The sequence below is a fragment of the Marmota flaviventris genome, chromosome 2 (assembly GCF_047511675.1).
Source record: "Marmota flaviventris isolate mMarFla1 chromosome 2, mMarFla1.hap1, whole genome shotgun sequence".
NCBI classification, from domain to species: domain Eukaryota; kingdom Metazoa; phylum Chordata; class Mammalia; order Rodentia; family Sciuridae; genus Marmota; species Marmota flaviventris.
The window spans coordinates 152,799,936-152,818,207 of record NC_092499.1 but is presented as its reverse complement, the minus strand read 5'-3'; the positions used below and the strand labels follow the sequence as shown (position 1 = coordinate 152,818,207).

Genomic DNA, 18,272 nt, shown 5'->3' with positions numbered 1-18,272 from the left:
CCTTCAGATACTGCAGTATACAGAGTCACTATTCCCATCAGCACCACAAGTGGGAAGGCCACATGCCACTGTGGAGTCTTCTGATGGCACTTACCCCATGAGCACAAAGGGACTGCTAGGCCTGCCTGGGAAGAGCAGTCTTCCCCTGGGCCTTGCTCTATCTGTGGGAGGACTAAGCCATGACTGACCAGGGTTGCAAGGCTCTCCTCTGAGAATCCCCCACAATACAATAAGCTCAGACCTAAAAGGCAGCTGGCCCTTTTTCCCAGTATGGGTTAAAGCATTCCAAATCTCAAAATCCAAATTGTCCCCAAATCTGGGAATTTTATTTAGAACCAAGATGACACAAGTGGAAAATTCCACACTATGAAACATTGTTCCATGTTCAAAAATATTAAAAGTATTATATAAATCACCTTCAGGTATGTGTATAAAGAATATATGGAACATATTTTAAAATCTGAACAAATCCAAAATCTAAAACATTTCTGATCCCAAGAATTTCAGATAAGGGATATTCAACCTTTACTTTGTTTTCATTTTTGTGCTTGCATAGCTAAACTCCACAGAACCAGGACTGCCAAAAGGCCATGTGACATCCACCAGCAATGCCCGTTGAACAGCTGAGGGGGCCTAATGTTACACTGGGATTATTGGGCACACATAAAAATGACAGTGATCCTGGAGTCAGGCCTGGGGGCAGCCTTATATGGGACAAGGAGACCCTCTGTGTGAGAGAGACTGCACTAAGATCCATGGGAGCTGAGAATGCTCAGAGCCCCAGAAGACAGCTAAAACAGTCAGAGAATGAGTAAGGAGCAATGAAGGCCGTGTCCTCTGTCTGTCCTGTAGAGAAAGATAAAAGCCTGCCTACTAGAAAGCCCACAGCAGTCTCTGATTATTGCTTACCCAAGGATCAAAGCCAGCCTGAGCCTTTATAAACAGCAATCAGTTAAGGTCAAACTCTCCAGAGGCTCCAGCTCACTTGAAAGCCTGCCTGTTTCCTTGTTGCCATGTCCCCTTCATCCTAGCACCAGCCACCTTTCCCTCTTGCCTTTTCTCAAGGGCACCATATGGACCACTCATTTGGCAGAGGGGCCATCCCTAGCCTTTCCCTCCACCTGGGATAGCATCTCAGCTCCTTCCTTCACTCTTTTGAACCTTTGCTCTGATGTCTCCATCCATTCACACCATAACAAATGCACCTGCCACTCTGTCTTCTTCATCTGCTTTATCATTCCTTCTTGTGTTGACATTGTACATTGTGCAGTGATTTAATGATTGCCTTACTTACTACTTTCCTACAATGTGTGCTGTCAGGTTTTAGGATCTTCATGTGTCTTAGTCCCTGCTATACACATTCCTAGCACCTTGGATGGATGGATGGATGGATGGATGGATGGATGGAAGAATTTACCCAATTTTTCCCCTATAGCTAGGGCTGTACACCTCTTCAGTGCTTATCCCATTGGTTGGGTTTCTTGACCACATCTGAGCTGCCCAGAGCATGTACTCAGAGATGGCTGGCATATCTTTATAGCTCCTCAGCACCCACTACAGGTGAGAGACCTTCTCCTGGGGAGGCAGGTGCCCTTTCCTGGCTCAGATGCATGCAGTGGCATCCACTGACAGTCTTCTTATGAAGTTGAGATGCCCTTGAACATCAAATCTGGAAGAACCTTGGAGAAGCCAGAATGATATTGGTCATCCCAGCATGGGGCCCTCGGTGAGGACATATCATCAACTTGTCTTCAAAGGCAGTCCCTCACCCAAACACAAGACCTAGACAGTGAACACTTGGTCTCTTAAAGCAAACCTGCAGAATTGGGGGTGAACAGCCAAAGAGAGTCAGTAGTCACTTTTCACCCACTATTGTTTCACTAAGAAGTATTTGCACTACTTCCTTCACCCATTTGAGCTTAGGGAAGCATTGGCAAAAGGAGAAGAACTCTGAATGATGACAACTAAACAGCTAACTGGCATGTTATTACCTTTGTCTGTGCAGACACAGGAGGCCATCCTGGTAGGTAGGAGAATTTGAGTTTCTTCTAGCTTTCACCTTCCTTATGTCCTTTCTCTATTCTTTGCTCCTTATGGTCCCCTGGCTGCAGGAATGTGGGGGTTTCATGATCGGGACCTGGTTTTACGAAAAGCTCTCTACACCATGATGAGGACGGGTGCTGAGCGGGAAGCCCTGAAGCGGAGGTGGAGGTGGCAACAGACACAGCAGAACAAGGAGGTTGGTATCTGAGGACCTGGTTGGAGTCCAGGATCCATACCAGAGGCAGCCTTGAGCCATACTGGAGTCCAAAGTTGGCCTCAAGTCCAAGTCCATCTTGTAAGGCCAGGAATAGACAGCTTCTGGGATTAATGAGATTCCCCCACTCAACCTCATGGCAGAGGAGCCTCATTACAACAGCACAGCCTTGTGGATGCAGCAATATGCTCATGGCTTGCCAATTAGGAAAGCCACCACCTTCACTCTCAAGTGTCCCAACGTTGATGATGAATTATGTGGTCACCTACTAGCAGGTACAGACTATGGATTTCCAGTCCCTGTGTGTGAGCTCAATCCAGAGAGATTACCAAGTGTCCCTTACCACGGGGAACATTAGCACTTTGCTCTTTTCGAAGAATCTGCCTTCTTTCTGATTAAAGTTGGCCTACTGACTCTTCAAAAAACTGAATGGTCAGCCCCCAGCCAAGCATATGTGTAGGCTAATGTTTCCTCATTCCCATCCCTAGGAATGACCCTTGCTAGTGGTAGACTCTTATTAGCTCTAAAATTAGAGACTACGGCTTCTGAAAATATATAGTCCAAACAAAAGGTGACCATTAGAGGACATTAATAGCTGTTCAGCTGGGTGACTCAGTGTGGCTTTGACCAAGCCCATTGATCAGGTGTGGCTGCAAGTGTGGAGAGGGGAGATGAGGGCATTGCTGCTATGGCCTTCCCAACTCCTGAACTGGCTTCCATTTGTGCTAGTCAGGGCTGGTGTACACAGAGGAGGAGTGGGAGCGAGAGTGGACGGAGCTGCTGAAGCTGGCCTCCAGCGAGCCACGTACACATTTCAGCAAGAATGGTGGCACAGGTGGAGGGTAAGTGCTGTCCTCTCTATTCTCTGAGGGTTATCTTGAGCTCCCAGCCACCCTAGGGCTTCACACAGCATGGGAGTGGTAAAGACACAGTGTGGTACCCAAAAGCTGTGGAAGAAAGAAAGGTTGCAATTTTCAAATATTAGATTTTGAATGAGGCTGCATGGGAGGTTGTAGGGGACAGCTGGATCCTGCCGGATACTGGGAGGTGTACCAACCTCCATACGTATTTTGCAAGCAGAGACTCAAGCTGACATAAGCTTCTCGGTCCCATTTCCTTAAGCCTCATTATGCAGAGCAGGCACTGTCAGGGAGGGGACTGAGGGCATAAGCAGCCCCTGGAGGGAGCCTATGACAGTGGTCATTTCCACACACTGCCACTGCATGAATCAGGTTCTGAATGCCCTAGCTGCTGGGTCTGGGTTTTATTTCCTAACTAAATATCTATGTAATCTTTGGTTTCAAGTCACACAGAAAGCCAAAATATCATTTAATTTACCTAGCATTTCTCAGCTACGCTCTGTGGATATTATATATGTTTCTAGCAAAAGGCTTCACATGTTCAATGTGCATTTAGGAGTAGCATGTTCCTGAAGGCTCTGCTCAAATGTTCCAGTGTGGGAATGAAGAGCTGGCCTGAAAAACAGGGTAGACGTAATGTTCCAAAGGGTGTGTGTTTTGGTTCATGCTGTTTTGAACCTGATGGCAAGTGTTGCCCCCAGGAAAGTTCTCAGAAAAACAATGGAAAGTGTAAGCATTGACACTAAAGAGACCTGCAAAAGGATCAGAGAGTATGTGTAGCTCATGGCCAGCCTCAGACTCACAGGCCTAGAAAAAGCTGTCTGGGTCCTCACACACCCGCCACAGTGGAGCCTGGTGCCTCCTGGGCCCACCCCTCATTTGAGTCTCCCAGCTATCAAACAGGTTCCAATGGGGCCCACAACAGCAGCAGCAGCAGCAGCTTAGACTGTGTTCCAAAATTAGATACTTTAGATACGGAACTCCACAAACACAGTTTCTACAGAATTGTTTGTCACTTTTTTTAATGATGTGACATGTCAGTATCAACAATCCATCTTATAGAGGGGCAAGCATGTTTGAATGTTTGGAGACAGGCATCCTGAAGACTTAGTTCCAAAGCACATAATTCTTTTCTTCTTCACATCTCCCAGGTCCCACCCTGATGGGTTTCAGGCATTCCTCAGCATCTGTTTCACTGTGCTGCATCTGCCACAGGGTAGTTATCTGATAAATTCTGGAGAATTGGATTTAGTCCAAATATTTCTACCAGGATACAGGAGTGGTTGGGAAAAATAGCAGCAATAATAACAATAATAATAAGTATATTAGTCTGTTTTCCATTGCTATAACAAAATACCTGAAGCTAGGTACTTAGGAAGAAACGTGATTTATTTAGCTCATAATTTTGGAGGCTGAAAGTCCAAAGAGCATAGCAATGGCTCTGGTGAGGGACTCCCTGACTATTTGATTATAGTGGAGTGGGAGTGCAAACACAAAGGAGAAACCACATGACAAGAGAGGAACCCAGAGCTCAGGAAGGAGCCAGACTTGCTCTTTTTATAACAGCCCTCTAGAGAGAACTAACTCAAGGTCCCATGAGAACTGCCTTGATTCTCCTTCAATGACCTAACAACCTCCCACTAGCCCTCTCCCCTTAAAAAAGGTTCTACCATCTTCCATAATTGCCACATTGAGGACCAAGCTTCTTACACATGAACCCTTGGAGGACACACTTAAGCGATCTGTAAACCATAGCAATGAGTAACTATCACCACATATATGTGCCTCCTGAGACCCCCATTCAGGAGGGTTTGCCCATAGCCCCATGGCTGGTCCAGCCCATCCAACTTCTAAGCCACAGCCTCAGTTTCTTCTGCCTGCTTTCTGGAACTTAGAGGATTCTGATGGGAATGGAGGTAGAAGGAGTACTGGAATTGAGCTCCACCCCTCCTTTAGAAGCAGAACAGACAGCAGCAGAGAAGGCCTCCTCAGTGATGGACAGCAGCTCTTGTTCTCTATTGGTTCTACTCTTTCTTCCACCCTGAGAATGAGTGGGGAGTGGGGGCACTTAGGCCAGGTGACTGCTCTCCTGCCTTCAGGAAGGCTGTTTTGGTGTTCCTGAGACCTGCTCTGATCCTGTTAGTCAAGCAGGAGTTGTCATGTGCCTCTACGGGCCTCCCCCTCCTCTTAGGACTCCTGAAGATTTTGTTGGACCACTGGCACCCCCTTCACCAGTTCAGTTTCTATTGTAATGATTAAAATGTTCCTGGTCAGGAGCAATGAATGACAGATGAAGGATGTTGTTTTTCCCAGGGTAGTTCCTGGTCTTTTGAGTCTCCCACTCTACTGTTACAGGGACCAGCAGGTTTGGGAAACAGCAAGACTGAAGACACTGCTGCCTTCTTCCATCAGGTAGAATAAGAACAAGGAGAGAGACAGTACCAGCCAGCGCAGCCACTAGGGCCGCAGGAACCCTCCTGCCTCTGTCCATCTTCCCAGACCAGGGCAAGGAGACGCTGTCCAGCATGTACCTAAAAGCCCTTGTGGCTAGTTTCACCTGGGTTTTCAGTGGCTCCTAAGGCTCAAATCCATCCCCCAACTGCATGGCCTTCTCATGCAGGGCTCAGGTTGCCAGGCCCAATGTCTGCAGCCTACACTGGATAGTGACCCAGACTCACAGCAGTTAGTAAGTCCCAGCAGCGACACAGAGCCAGGGCCATCCACAGTGGTGCCCTGGCACTATTGAGACACACCTCTTAAATCACCACTCTCATTAGACAATCTCACTTTTTGTTCTTTACACTTCTGTACTTTTTTTTTCTTTTGACAATGAATGTGAATCACTTCCATAACCTAAAATTACCAATACAAGTACCTGTTCATAAAACATTAAATGGTAGGGTCTGAGTACTCAATCACAACCTAACAAAAGGATTTAGGTGCCTTTATGAATCTCTAAGATGACCCAGGCATTGTCCATGTTTGTACGAAAATGTCCCCATGCCTGGGATTCACAGTTCTGGTTACACCTCACAGGAAAGAATGAAGAATCTGTAGAAAATTCATAGAGAAGAAACCAGCAATCAAGGGTGGGATGTGTATGTTCTTATTTAAAGAATGAAACTCTAGGTTCTATTGAGGGACAGAGATAGAAAGTATGGTTGATATTGAGGGTCTGAAGGAAGTGGGTGAGACCCAGGAGCATGGGCTGGCAGCAGAGACCATGGCTCCATACCCCTCCCATCAAACCCTGTCCTGCAAACCTGGGCACCCCTTTCATAGACTAGAAAACTGAGCCTCAGTGGGATGAAATGACCTTTCCAAGATCACAAAAATGATAATTGGAGGCGCCAAGAAGTAGGAATTTAGTCTATTTTTAAGTGTCCTTTTGGGAGTGTGTCACACAACCCAACAAAATCTCTTAAATACAACACAGTTTATAAAAACTTAGATGATGGATCATCCTGAAAACAAAGCCACCCCTCGGGGTTGGGGCAACAGGAGCAAGGACACAATCACTCCAGTCCCCATATCTGAACGCTCAATTTAGAATCCTGAGCCAGTGATGTAGGGCTACTTCTAGGGTGTTAGTAATAGGTTTACTTTCCAGTGGAGAAAGAAAAATACCAAAAAAAAAAAAAATTATATCACTATGGGGCATACTACAAATGCTTCTAAGTTTTTGGTGCTCCTAGATAGAGTTGGAATCTTCACATTCCCGTAAAGCCATACTTCAAGTCCAGGTGTTCTGCTCCCAGGTGTCTTTTTCTCTGTAGCTCATAAATCTTTATCTCTATGAGTCCCAAAAAAACTGGAGTCTTGCTCCTCTCTGACATTGAGTTCTGTGAATGACGAAATAATGCCACCTTCTTTTCTGGTCCAGTCTTCCACGATGATTATGCTCAAGCTCTCTAAAGTTTGGTGTCCTCTTTTATAATCACCAAAAACATGGAAGCGCCAGAATATCTTTCTGATTTAAGATTTTGGAAGTCATAACTCTAGAAAACATGAATTTTAGGTGCTTCTGTTTTTATTCTATTTACTTGCATGTCAAGAACAGGATAGTGCCAGGTGCAGTAGCACCTATAATCCCAGCAGCTTGGGAGGCAGAGACAGGAGGATTGCAAGTTCAAAGCCAACCTCAGCAAAAAGTGAGGCATGAAGCAACTCAGTGAAACCCTGTCTCTAAATAAAATACAAATTAGGGTTGGGGATGTGGCTCAGTGGTTTGATGCTGACACCCCCCACCCCTCCAAGAAAAGAAAGTTCTTGTGTAGGAAGTGACCCATGGGATAAGAAAACAAGGGACATGTCTGCAAGTCACTCAAAGGTTGATTTTACAAGAGATACATTTATTTAATGTATATATGCAAACTCTTCAATAACATGGATTTAATCTGTGATGCACATCTTGGGGGCTGGGGCAGACTTTACCTCTGCATTGTTTCTTTCAGGTTCCACTTGTTGGTTTGTTTCTTGTCCAGAGAGATGTTTCCCTGAAGTACACACAGCCCCGTTCTGAGCATCAGCTCTTTTGAGATTTCATTATATTTTATTTTGTCTGCCCATTCAGACTGCAGCATCCTCATGGTGCAGTCCAACCAAACCCTTTCTTTTGATTATCTTTCAAACCCTAGCTCAATGCTAGGGACATAGTCCTGTAAGTACATAAAAGAGTTAGAACCAGGGCCAGGAGGCATGGAGCTGACCACTCTCCTCAAGCCACACACACCATCACTCAGATCCAATACATGAGGAGACAGGGAGCAAAGCTTAGTCCCCACTGATGGGTGCTCATCCATTTCCCTGCACAGACTTTGTCTGAGAGTCAGAGTAGGGAGGGCTGGCTCTCTCAGGGGGCCAGGATTCCCCAGAGATTGGAGAAGGTTTAGTGTGGTTAAATAGGAATTAGAACAGTACCACATACTGAGCTCCAGTTGCATGTCAGGTAGGTGTTTGAAGCTGTTATTATCATTGCCAAGAACTGAGAAAGAATCATAGATTCAAAATATTAAGTTATATATTAGTATTCTCCAGAGAAATAGAAAAAAAATATATACATATATCTTATTGTAGGGGTGTGTGTGTGTGTGTGTATGTGTATATGTGTGTGTAAGACCTTTCTGTCACCTTCAGGGTCACTGAGCAGTTTCTCTTTTGCTGAGATGGCACCTGTGTTCAACAGCTGCTGCCCATGTCCAGCCACAAGCCTGCATGCTAGGCATGACCCAACTCCATGCCCTAGCCCTGTTATAGCACTGGGATGGGCAGGGAGTGGGTGGATGAGCAGATGAATGGATGAGTGGACAGTTGGGGAATGTATAGATGGATGGATAAATGAGTGGATAGATGCCTGTGACATGAGGTCTAGTTAACCTGAAGGCCTTTAGAGTGCCTTTCATAGCAACAACACATATTAAATGTTCAATGAACATTTGCTGTTTTTTCAGTTTGAAACACAATGACCTACTTCAAATTTTGCATGAGAAGAATGCCATGCCAGTACAGTGGTGCCTAGTACTTAGCCCTTTTGCTGTTGTTACAGTGGGGTCCCTCTGCATAGCCATTCAGATGCCAGAGTGTTCCATCATGGAGCGGCCTTCCTTCTTTCAGCTCAATATCTGACTCATGAACAGCTCATCTCTTTTCGATGGTGACCTTTCTATTCATTGAATTAGGGAAGGAGCAGTACTCCACATTTCTAATCAGAGAATTTTTTTCCCTAAGTGTGCTGGTTGTTACTCCATGTTCTCTCCTCTCTGTGCTGCTTGTTGTCTTGTTCACCCATCCACTTGCCTGGTACTTACTCAATGAGTACTTACTGTGTGACAGAGATGAACAAGCAACCTACTGAAGTACTTGACCCTGAACACCTGCATATTGGCTCTAAGGTTCAGATGGGCAAGGATAATCACCTGAGGTGCTGAAAATGCACACCCAGGAGCATTGTGCTTAGACTTGGCATACACACACACACACACACACACACATATATATACATATACACACACACATATATACATATAAATATTATAAATGTGTATGTAAGTATGTGTATATATATGTGTGTGTATATATTACGTGTGTGTATTTATAGTACATACACATATAAAAATTTTGTTCATGTTCCCGTGTATCTGCAGGGAGTTAGTTCCAGAACCCCCAAGGATATCAAAACCACAGATTCTTAAGTTCTTTAGATAAAATGATGAAATATTTGCATAGAACTCATGAATATAATCCCATAAACTTATAATACATAATATAATGTGAATGCTATGTAAGTAGTTGTTATACTGAATAGTTAATGATAAGAAAATAAGTGCATACAATTGTTTTGTATTATTTTTCATCTGCAGTGGGTTGAATATGCAGATGCAAAACCCACAGATACAGAGGACTGATGATATATATTTTTTAAATCAATACATATTTAAAACATGCCTTTTCCTCTTTCCATCACTTCCTAAGATATTCTGCCTTTAAGCCATTAAGTGGGGCAAAACAGGGTGGGTATCTGCAGAGAATGTGAGATGGGAGAATCAAAATATGATCATGGTCAGACCTAAAGAGGGTGAAGAGGACTATTTCAGGTGGGAGAAAGGAGATTCCAGCATAGATGGGAGATTGCTCACAAATAAGGAGACTGATCAAATGAATGCAAAATAATAATAATATTAATAGAAATAAGGCTTTTGGAGAAGAAAGTTACAAGTAGAATGAACTTTGTGGTATTGGGCAAGAATTGGAGGTATCAGTGAACTCATGTTTCCTGTAAACATTGAAGTAGATCATAGAGAGAAAGAGACATGAAACTAAAGATGCAAATTACATGTGTATGTATGAACTTCAACCACCTATGCCAAGGATCAAGAAACTGCTCCAAAACTTGATAGGAGGATACTCTAAGGATGTAGAACTACTGAAATAAGTCACAATGACAAAATCAAAGAATATTTGAGCGTTAAAATACCACAAATGTATTATAAACCATTGAATAAAAGAGAAAACCAGAAATCCATAGTGTTGTTAGTAAGTGTATAAAGGTTCAGTGAGGTATGGAGTATTTGCATATATCCCCCCACACAATGCTTGCTAATTCCATAGAGGAAATAAGCTGCTCTGCAGGAGTGAGCCCTGGCAGATGAAGAGTGACCAAGTCACCATCTCCCACATTGGGACAACCTGCCTGCCATTCCACACCACCTGATAAGAAACCACAAGGACTCAGTGTGACCCAATTTATTAATGAGGAAACATAGAAACCCAAATTAAGCTCATTCTATGAAAGGCCTGACTTATAATCTTCAAGGTCATGCAAGTGTCAAGGTCATAGAAGTCAAGGAAATCCTAAGAAACATTCCAAGCTGAAAGAATCTAATGTTTAGGCATCACAGCTAAGAGCAGCTCAGGATCCTGAGCCAGAGCCTTTGTTCTAAAGGGTATTATTGAGACAACTGGCACACCACCATGAATGGGGTCTGGTGACTTGATGTATCCTTGTTAATTTCAGATTTTGTGTTCTGGTTGTGTAGAAGATCGTCCTGCTCATAGCAATACACACTAAACTTCTCCAGAGTAACTGGGCATCAGATTAAAGATTTATTTCCAAATAGCCAAGGTGGGGGACTACTTCCAAACATTTTGAACTATTAAAATAAGGTAAATTGAATCAGGAAAAGAAAAGAAAAAATATAGGCATTATAATATAAATATTTTTATAATTTATAAAATTATAAAAATATTTATATTTTATAATTTATATTTTATAATATAAATAATCTTATAATTTTCCTAGATGTTTTAGTCAACTTTTTCACTGCTATGACTAAACAGACCTGACAAGAAAAATTAGAACAGAAAAAGGTTATTTTGGGGCTCCTGGTTTCAGAGCTCTCAGTCCATAAACAGTTCCATTCCTTGGGGTAAAATATCCTGGCAGAAAAGTGTGCTGGAGGAAGGTAGCTCAGGAAGCAGAGAAAGAGGTCTGTTCAACAAGGACAAAGTACATACCCCAAAGGCACAACCCCAGGGACCCAGTTACCTCCACATTAATCCCTATCAGGGGATTAGCTTAAATCTCCTATAACCCAATCATTTCATCTAAACTTTCTTACATTGTCTCACAAATGAGCTTTTGAGGGACGCCTAATATCAAAACCATAACACCAGAAATCACAGCATTTGTTCTGGAAATAATTGAATCAGTTGGCTGAGAGATATGAACATGGAGCTATTGCCTCAGGCCTGTGCCAACCCGTGCAGTATCAGCACGGGACTTGTTCCAGCCTCACTGCCCAAGTCCAAGGATGCTGAAGTCCCTTCCGTAAAATGGCCTAGTACTTACATATAGCCTAGCATGTACTTTAAATCCTCCCTAGATTACTAGTAATACCTAAAACAAGATATGCCTACGCATCACTCCATTCATGTGATATAGTATAGTGCTTGGAGCACAGCAAATTCAACTTTTTCCTTTAGGAAATTTCTGGAATATTTTATTTGTTCACTTATTTTCGTATTGGGGATTGAATTCAGAGGCACTTTACCACTGAACTATGTTCCCAGTCCTTTTTGTTTTGTTTTGTTTTTACTTTGAGATAGGGTCTCACTAAGTTGCTTAGAGCCTCACTAAATTACTGAGGCTGGATCTTCCTGCCTCCACCTTCACAGTCACTGGGATTACAGATGTGTGTTTTCACACCTGGCTGGAATTTTTTTAGATATATTTTCAACCCTTGTATGTAGAACCCACTGATGCAAATAGTGACTATATTCTCAAATAAGCTTGCATTTGCTGGCTATGGCCCCACCTGTCTAATCTTCAGAGATCTCCCTCGCTTACTTTGGGGCATCCCCAGGGTGCTCAGTAGCAAACCCCAGAATTTCCATGTAGTCTTGGCTGGACACTGCCACCTGGCTGGCACTGTGGGTATAGCTGATACTCCCATCACATTGTAAGCTCTCCTTTCTATGTGCTCTTCCCTTTGAAGGTGGCCCTGTTATTGGGGGACATCAAGGCTCCAGTCTTCTGCCCAACCATCTGAGAGTTTGAGTGAAAGCAGTTCTTGGCACCCACTCTTTCCTTAAGCCTCAGGCAGGAGCGAGGGGCATGAGCTAAGGAAGGTCCCCCCGGTAGACAGGTTGCACATTCACAATGACTCCCTCCCTCCCACTCTCAGGGTTGAAATGCAGGCAGCCTTCTCCCTGACCTCTTCCATCAGAGTTTTGCTTAGAAGGTTTTTCAGATGTTGGCAGCAATGAACCCCAATAATTTGGAGTCTTATGTTCCCTGGGCGTTCCTGGAGACTCTGAGGCATGAGGCTTCAGCCTAAGCTTCTGTATGTAGAAATGAACAGAAGAGGAGGCTCCATCTTCCAGCCTCCACTGCATCCTTGTTAAACATCCCAGAGAACAAGCTGCCCAGTTGCCACAGGCTCTGGTGGGCTACCTGTACCTGCAGAGAGACCAGCAGCCCTCACCTGCAGATTCTCTCTGACTTGTCCCCTGAGACCACACAACCCAGGGTGGGAGTGGGAAGCTGGGACCTGTGCATCTGCCCTTGGTGGATGGCATGGAAGGTATCCTTAGATGGCACAGCTGGCCAGGACTCTGAAGATAGGATCCAGAGAGGGAATGCTCAGTCCCCACAGAGTCCCTTCCATTTTCTCCTTCCTCCATTCCAATCTAGTCTAATGACAAGCTTACTTCATTTTGTTCCCTAGTGTGGACAACTCTGAGGACCCTGTGTACGAGAGCCTGGAGGAGTTCCACGTTTTTGTCTTAGCCCATATACTAAGAAGACCGATTGTCGTCGTGGCAGATACAATGCTGAGAGACTCAGGTGGAGAGGGTGAGTGCCTCAAGGAGATGTAGTTCATCATGGCCCAGAAAGCTTCAACGTCCCCCTAGAAGAACAGTCAGCCACCTTCTTCTGTTCATTATGTTCTTTCTGGGAGTCTTTAGGCTCCCAGAAGGCCACCAAGCCTCCCTCTGCCCAAAGATCACATTATTCCCTGTAGTTCTTCCTCCCTGGAGGCAGCAGATGGCAGCAGGCACTGCTCTTGCCCATCTTCTTGCAAGTCAACATCAGGTAGCCTTGAGAAATCTGGCTGTTGGACTGCTAGGAGCCCCCATCATACGTCCAGAGCACAGCAGACAGCCTATTCTCTCCAAAAGCTCCAGGCCTTGTCTCCCTGGGTGCTCGGCCACTTAAGTCCCCTCCTGTTCCTATGCAGAGTACACAACTGTCAAAGAGAAAAGAAAGGAAGATAGAAAGTGTGAAGTCACGACAGTCCCTACTTTACTGATAGGAAACTGAAGGCCAGAGAGAAGTGTTGCACCATATGTCCTCCCTCAAACCTACAGCCTCCCAGAGTTGCTAGAGTCATGGCAGGGTGCCCCATGGAGCCCACAGGGCCTGCCATACTCTCTGAAGAGGCGGGAAGGAGGAAGAGCCAGATGGTGGGATGCGTGACACCCTCTGGTCCCCCATGCACCTGCCTCACCTCTCAACCCCTCCTCTAGACAATTTTCACTCTCTTCACTCCCATAACCATTATGAACCTATTTCCAGCTAGGCAGTTCCAGACAGTGAGTAGCCCAGCAGCATGATCCTCCAGCCCCACTTAAATTTAAACCTGCACCTTAACAATCTTCCAGGGAATCTACAAATTAGGCTGTGGTTCTTCATGATAAATCACTGAGAAAGTCCGATCTGGCCATGAATGTTACATGGGCAGGAGGTCAGTAGAACACAGGGTCCTGCCTCTTGCCATCACTTTCTCTGTGAGGCCCAGGGACCCAAGCCTGCTGAGGGCTGCAGCTTTCAAGAGCAGTGACAGTACTCATTTGGGGCCCTGCCATGCAAGCCCAGGACCCAGCTCCCAATGCCCACAGACCCACTTCCTTCCATTCTTCCTGCAGCCTCTTGCAAGTGGATCCTCGCCTCTTGCAGGATTCTCCCTTGCACTGACCAATATAGATAGAGCAAGGGTAGGGAAGGAACCCAAGAAGTCAACAAAGACAGCACTGAAGGTGACTCTTCCTGCATTCTGCTCAGAGGAATGCCATGCATTCCTGACTGGGGCCAAATGCAAGTTTTTACAATCAAAATATTGATGCTGTTTTAGGGAAGATATTTCCAGAAGTGAGTCTGTTTCAGCAAAGATTTTGGGTTTTAACTTCTCTCTTTTTTATAATTAAGGAAACACAAGATTGTGTCTCATCACCCAAGGATTGGACCCTGTTTCTTATTTCCTGGCTGACTTTCAGCTTAGTGTTAGAGCTCTCTGGTTCCTTCCTTCAGATTCAACAGAAGAGGCTCTCAAAATAAAGAACAAACACACTCTAAAGATGTGAAGATATTGTTTTATATGCAAACATTTTAATGGACACTAGGAAAGGGAGAGATACATCCAGAAAACACATGGCTTTCCAAGTGGACTGAAGAGCATGTTATTCTGACCATCTTGGTTTCATCCCTGACCACAGGGCTCTTGATCACCCGTGCAAGTCTTAGGGCATCCAGCCATCCAGGATGAGAACAGATCACCATAGAAACCTGTCAGCCCTGGCCCTCAGTATTGTTTGTGTCACCCTTTCCTCCCCTCCTGGTTCAGAACCTCCTGCTCCTCAAGCCTCCCCCCTGTTTTTGTCTGTAGCCTTTGCACCCATCCCATTCGGAGGAATTTACCTGCCTTTGGAGGTACCTCCCAACAGATGTCACTGCTCACCTCTGGTTCTAGCCTACGATCAAGCGCATTTCTCAGCTCTCGTGTCCATGGAACAGAGAGACCAGCAAAGAGAACAAGGTATGCCTAGCCCCTGAGAGACAGGGCGCACAGGGGTCGGGGAGGGCAAAGCCATGGAAAGGGACAGCCTCGGTGGGCAGAAGAGATGCAAGAGATGGAATGTGGACAGCTCTCTTTAGAAGCACACCTGTGCACACACAGCAGGGATGGTTTCTACATAAAACTACTGTACGTGTGTGCAAATGTTTCCACTAAAAATAACAATGTCAAAGACAATGTTTCCTTTAAAAAATTGAACAAAAATAATAATTCCACCAGGCTTAAATGGCCTTTCCTAGTTGTTCCTTTTTCACATGTATGCATATATATTTTTAATTTAAATTTTATTTTAACTGATACATAAGATCATAAAATTATGCATTTATGGGATACCATGTGATGTTTTGATACATGTACACACTGCATAATCTTCAAATCAGGGTAAACATATACCTATCTCTTTAAACACTTTTTTTCTCTCTCCAAACATTTATCAGTGCTTTATGTCGAAAGCTTTCAAAATCTTCTAGATTTTTGAAAGACGGTGTCCCTATTTTAAAGGGGTTTCTAAAAATTACATCTAAGACCAATTATTGTTAATATAGTACATGCATATTTATATAGCTATAATTCATCTGAGTAATAATTTTAAAAAGAAAGTCCATCTAAAGCAGGGATTAGAATACTATGGCCCACCACCTATTTTTATACGTAAACTTTTGTTGGAATAGACACATTCATTATCTGTGACTGCTTTTGCATTACTATAGCAGAGTTGAGAGTAGCCACATAGTCTGGGTAGCCTACTAACTACTGCTGTACAGGAAATGTTTACCCATCCTGCTCTACAGTAAGCTTCTGAATCAAGTGGTTGATATTTCCCTTCATTACAGCCAAGTTTCCACAAGTAACCATATCAGTACTTTTGTGGTCACTGGGCTGTCCCACAGGCTATACAGGCTGCACACTGTACAGTTCCAGCCACCTGCCCTAGGCACATGTAGGACTTGTTCTCAATCAATACAATGTCTTTGCTGGGGAACTTGGGTGTTTTTCTGTTTTTGTTTTTGTTTTAAGTTTGCTGTTTTCTCGTGTTAGCCCTGATAGCTGTGTGATTAGCTGAGTTGGGAGAGGAATCTCTTATCATTCTTGTTTTCACTGTAGGCAGATTATGTCCTAGAAGACTGAAGGGTAGGCAGGCTAGGCTAGTTTCAGGGTCCCTGCGTTTGAGTATAGTCCCAAGAATTCCAAGGGCTTTGTCCAGGCCTCCCACAGGGGAGGAAGCTCAGGGTGTTCAATTCTAACCTTTTACACTGAGTATGTAGCCTGGGAAGTAAATACAGTGCTAAAATTGCATCATCAGGGCTTCCGAAGGCTACCCCTTCCTGAAGATAGCTGGCGCGGAAGGGATGCACACGATATATCGACAGAACTCTGCCTCCTTCAGCTCATCAATGTGTTTGCCTCTTGGCCTGCTCCTCAGGAGTAAAGGAGTGAGGAGCTATTCCCCTTCCCAACAGCTGAGGGAGACTCAGAAAAATCACACATTTGGTGCAGGTGGGGATGTAAGGATTGAAAAGGAGACAGAGACTGGAACCAGCTGTAATAGGAGTATCTTCTTTATTATTTATAGACCTCTTCATACTGCCACAGAAAGAAATATTGAGTCACTAAAACCTGGGAGGTTTTTTACCTTTTTTGTTGTTGTTTCTTTGCTTTGTGTCCAGTGGCACCTACACCTCCTTCCTGAATTTTCATTTTTCCTTTTTGGAGGCAGGATCTCTCTATCTTGCCCAAATTGGTCTCAAACTCCTGGGCCCAAGTGATCCTCCTGCCTCAGCCTCCCAGTAGCTGGAACTACAGGCAGTGCCAGTGTGCCCAGCCTTCCCTGGGTTTTTAGCTCTTCTCAGGACTTGCTACAGCTCTTGCAAGGTGAGAAGGCCTTTCTCAGGATCTGGAACTCAGGCTAGGGACTTGGCCTCCCTTTTCAGTGCCCTGGAAAGTTTCTGTGGCCACAGAAGAATGATAATCCCAGGGTTGACATCTCCCATAGCTGAGCAAGGGGTTCAGATGCCCAAGGCCTCCTCACAGAGGCACTGAGCTATCTTTTAGGCCGTCTAGATTCTGCTTTTGGGTTTCTCCAATGAGTATTAAGGTATCCTTCAATAAAAGGACAACTGTGGAGGATGCTACTGCCTGGCCCTTCTCAGGAGTGTTGCAGAGGTGTGGGTGGTTTTGCTCCTAAGGACCTGTTTTGGGGTTTTGTTTTTTTTTTTCCTGACAATGGGCTCTGGCCAGAGTTTACTATACAAGCAGCCACAGTGGGGCAGCCAGGGCTCCCACTCAGCTGTGAACAGCCTGCTAGACCAGTCCTCTGAGCCATTGCTCAGCTCTGCACATTCACCCATCCAGTACTCTCGACCTGCAGAAGGGTAGATGCTGCTCTGCTGCCTTCACACAAGCCTGCAGAGGCAGAGAACATAGGAGCAGCTCCCACACCCTGGGTAGCTTATGATCAGTGCCAGGTCCTTGAGAGGACAAAAGGGCTCTGCAGACTGGGAACCTTTAAGTACAAAAAATAGCTCCCCAGTATCCCCTAGAGAGACACTTTCAAGACACCCCTCAGGGATGCTGGAAACCATAAATGATACCTTCCTTCTGGGCCTGTGACAGGCTGCAGGAAATTGGTGAATACCAGACCCTAGCAATTCAATCTCTATTGCACAGGGGTTGAGGGTGATGAGGAGAAACAGAAAAGACATAAGAACCCCAACCAGGAAACAGACTCAGCCTCTCTTCACAGCCTTTATGGTAGAAAGGAAGCAGTGCAGAAAGTCATTGATCTAAGCCCCTTAATGAAGATATGTCCAGAATAGCATTAGGCTGCAAGGGACTGAAACAGGAACAGCTGTTGTTGCTTCTGTAACAGAGATGCTTGAGGATACAGAAACTCTAGATATTCTCCAGAACTCAGGCCCCCAGCCTCTCCCTGATCCATCCTTATTTTGTGATCTCAGCCTCATGGTCATATGGTGAGTGCTACAGCTCCAGGTATTACATTCACATTCTAGGCTGGGCCAAATGCCTCTCTTTCTAAAATGTTTGTCTTCCATGTGGAAAGAAAGCCTCCCCACTTCATGTACCCATAGCTGAACTCCCCACTTGCAGTTTCCTGGCTGCAGAGCAACCTGAAAAGTGCACTGGGGGAAGGAGGAAGCAAGCCAAGTCTGAATTGGCATAAGAGACAGTATGATGTTTTCCAGGCATTTCCATCTGGACAGTCCCCTTACACAAAAGTGTATAAATAAATAAATTCTTTTATCAACTGGACCCTTGTCTGGAAATAAACCACGATTGGCTGAT

General features: G+C 44.7%; 1 protein-coding gene across 1 annotated transcript in view; it reads left to right on the top strand.

Annotated features, from left to right (window-relative positions):
• Window positions 1-18,272, top strand: part of Otud7a (OTU deubiquitinase 7A) — a 136,531-nt gene that overhangs the window by 100,999 nt on the left and 17,260 nt on the right. Inside the window, exons 6-9 of the mRNA XM_027955887.2 lie at window positions 2,112-2,239; window positions 2,987-3,099; window positions 12,843-12,970; window positions 14,781-14,930. Of these exons, the coding sequence (XP_027811688.2) occupies window positions 2,112-2,239; window positions 2,987-3,099; window positions 12,843-12,970; window positions 14,781-14,930 (519 nt within the window). The remainder of the gene's footprint in view (window positions 1-2,111; window positions 2,240-2,986; window positions 3,100-12,842; window positions 12,971-14,780; window positions 14,931-18,272) is intronic.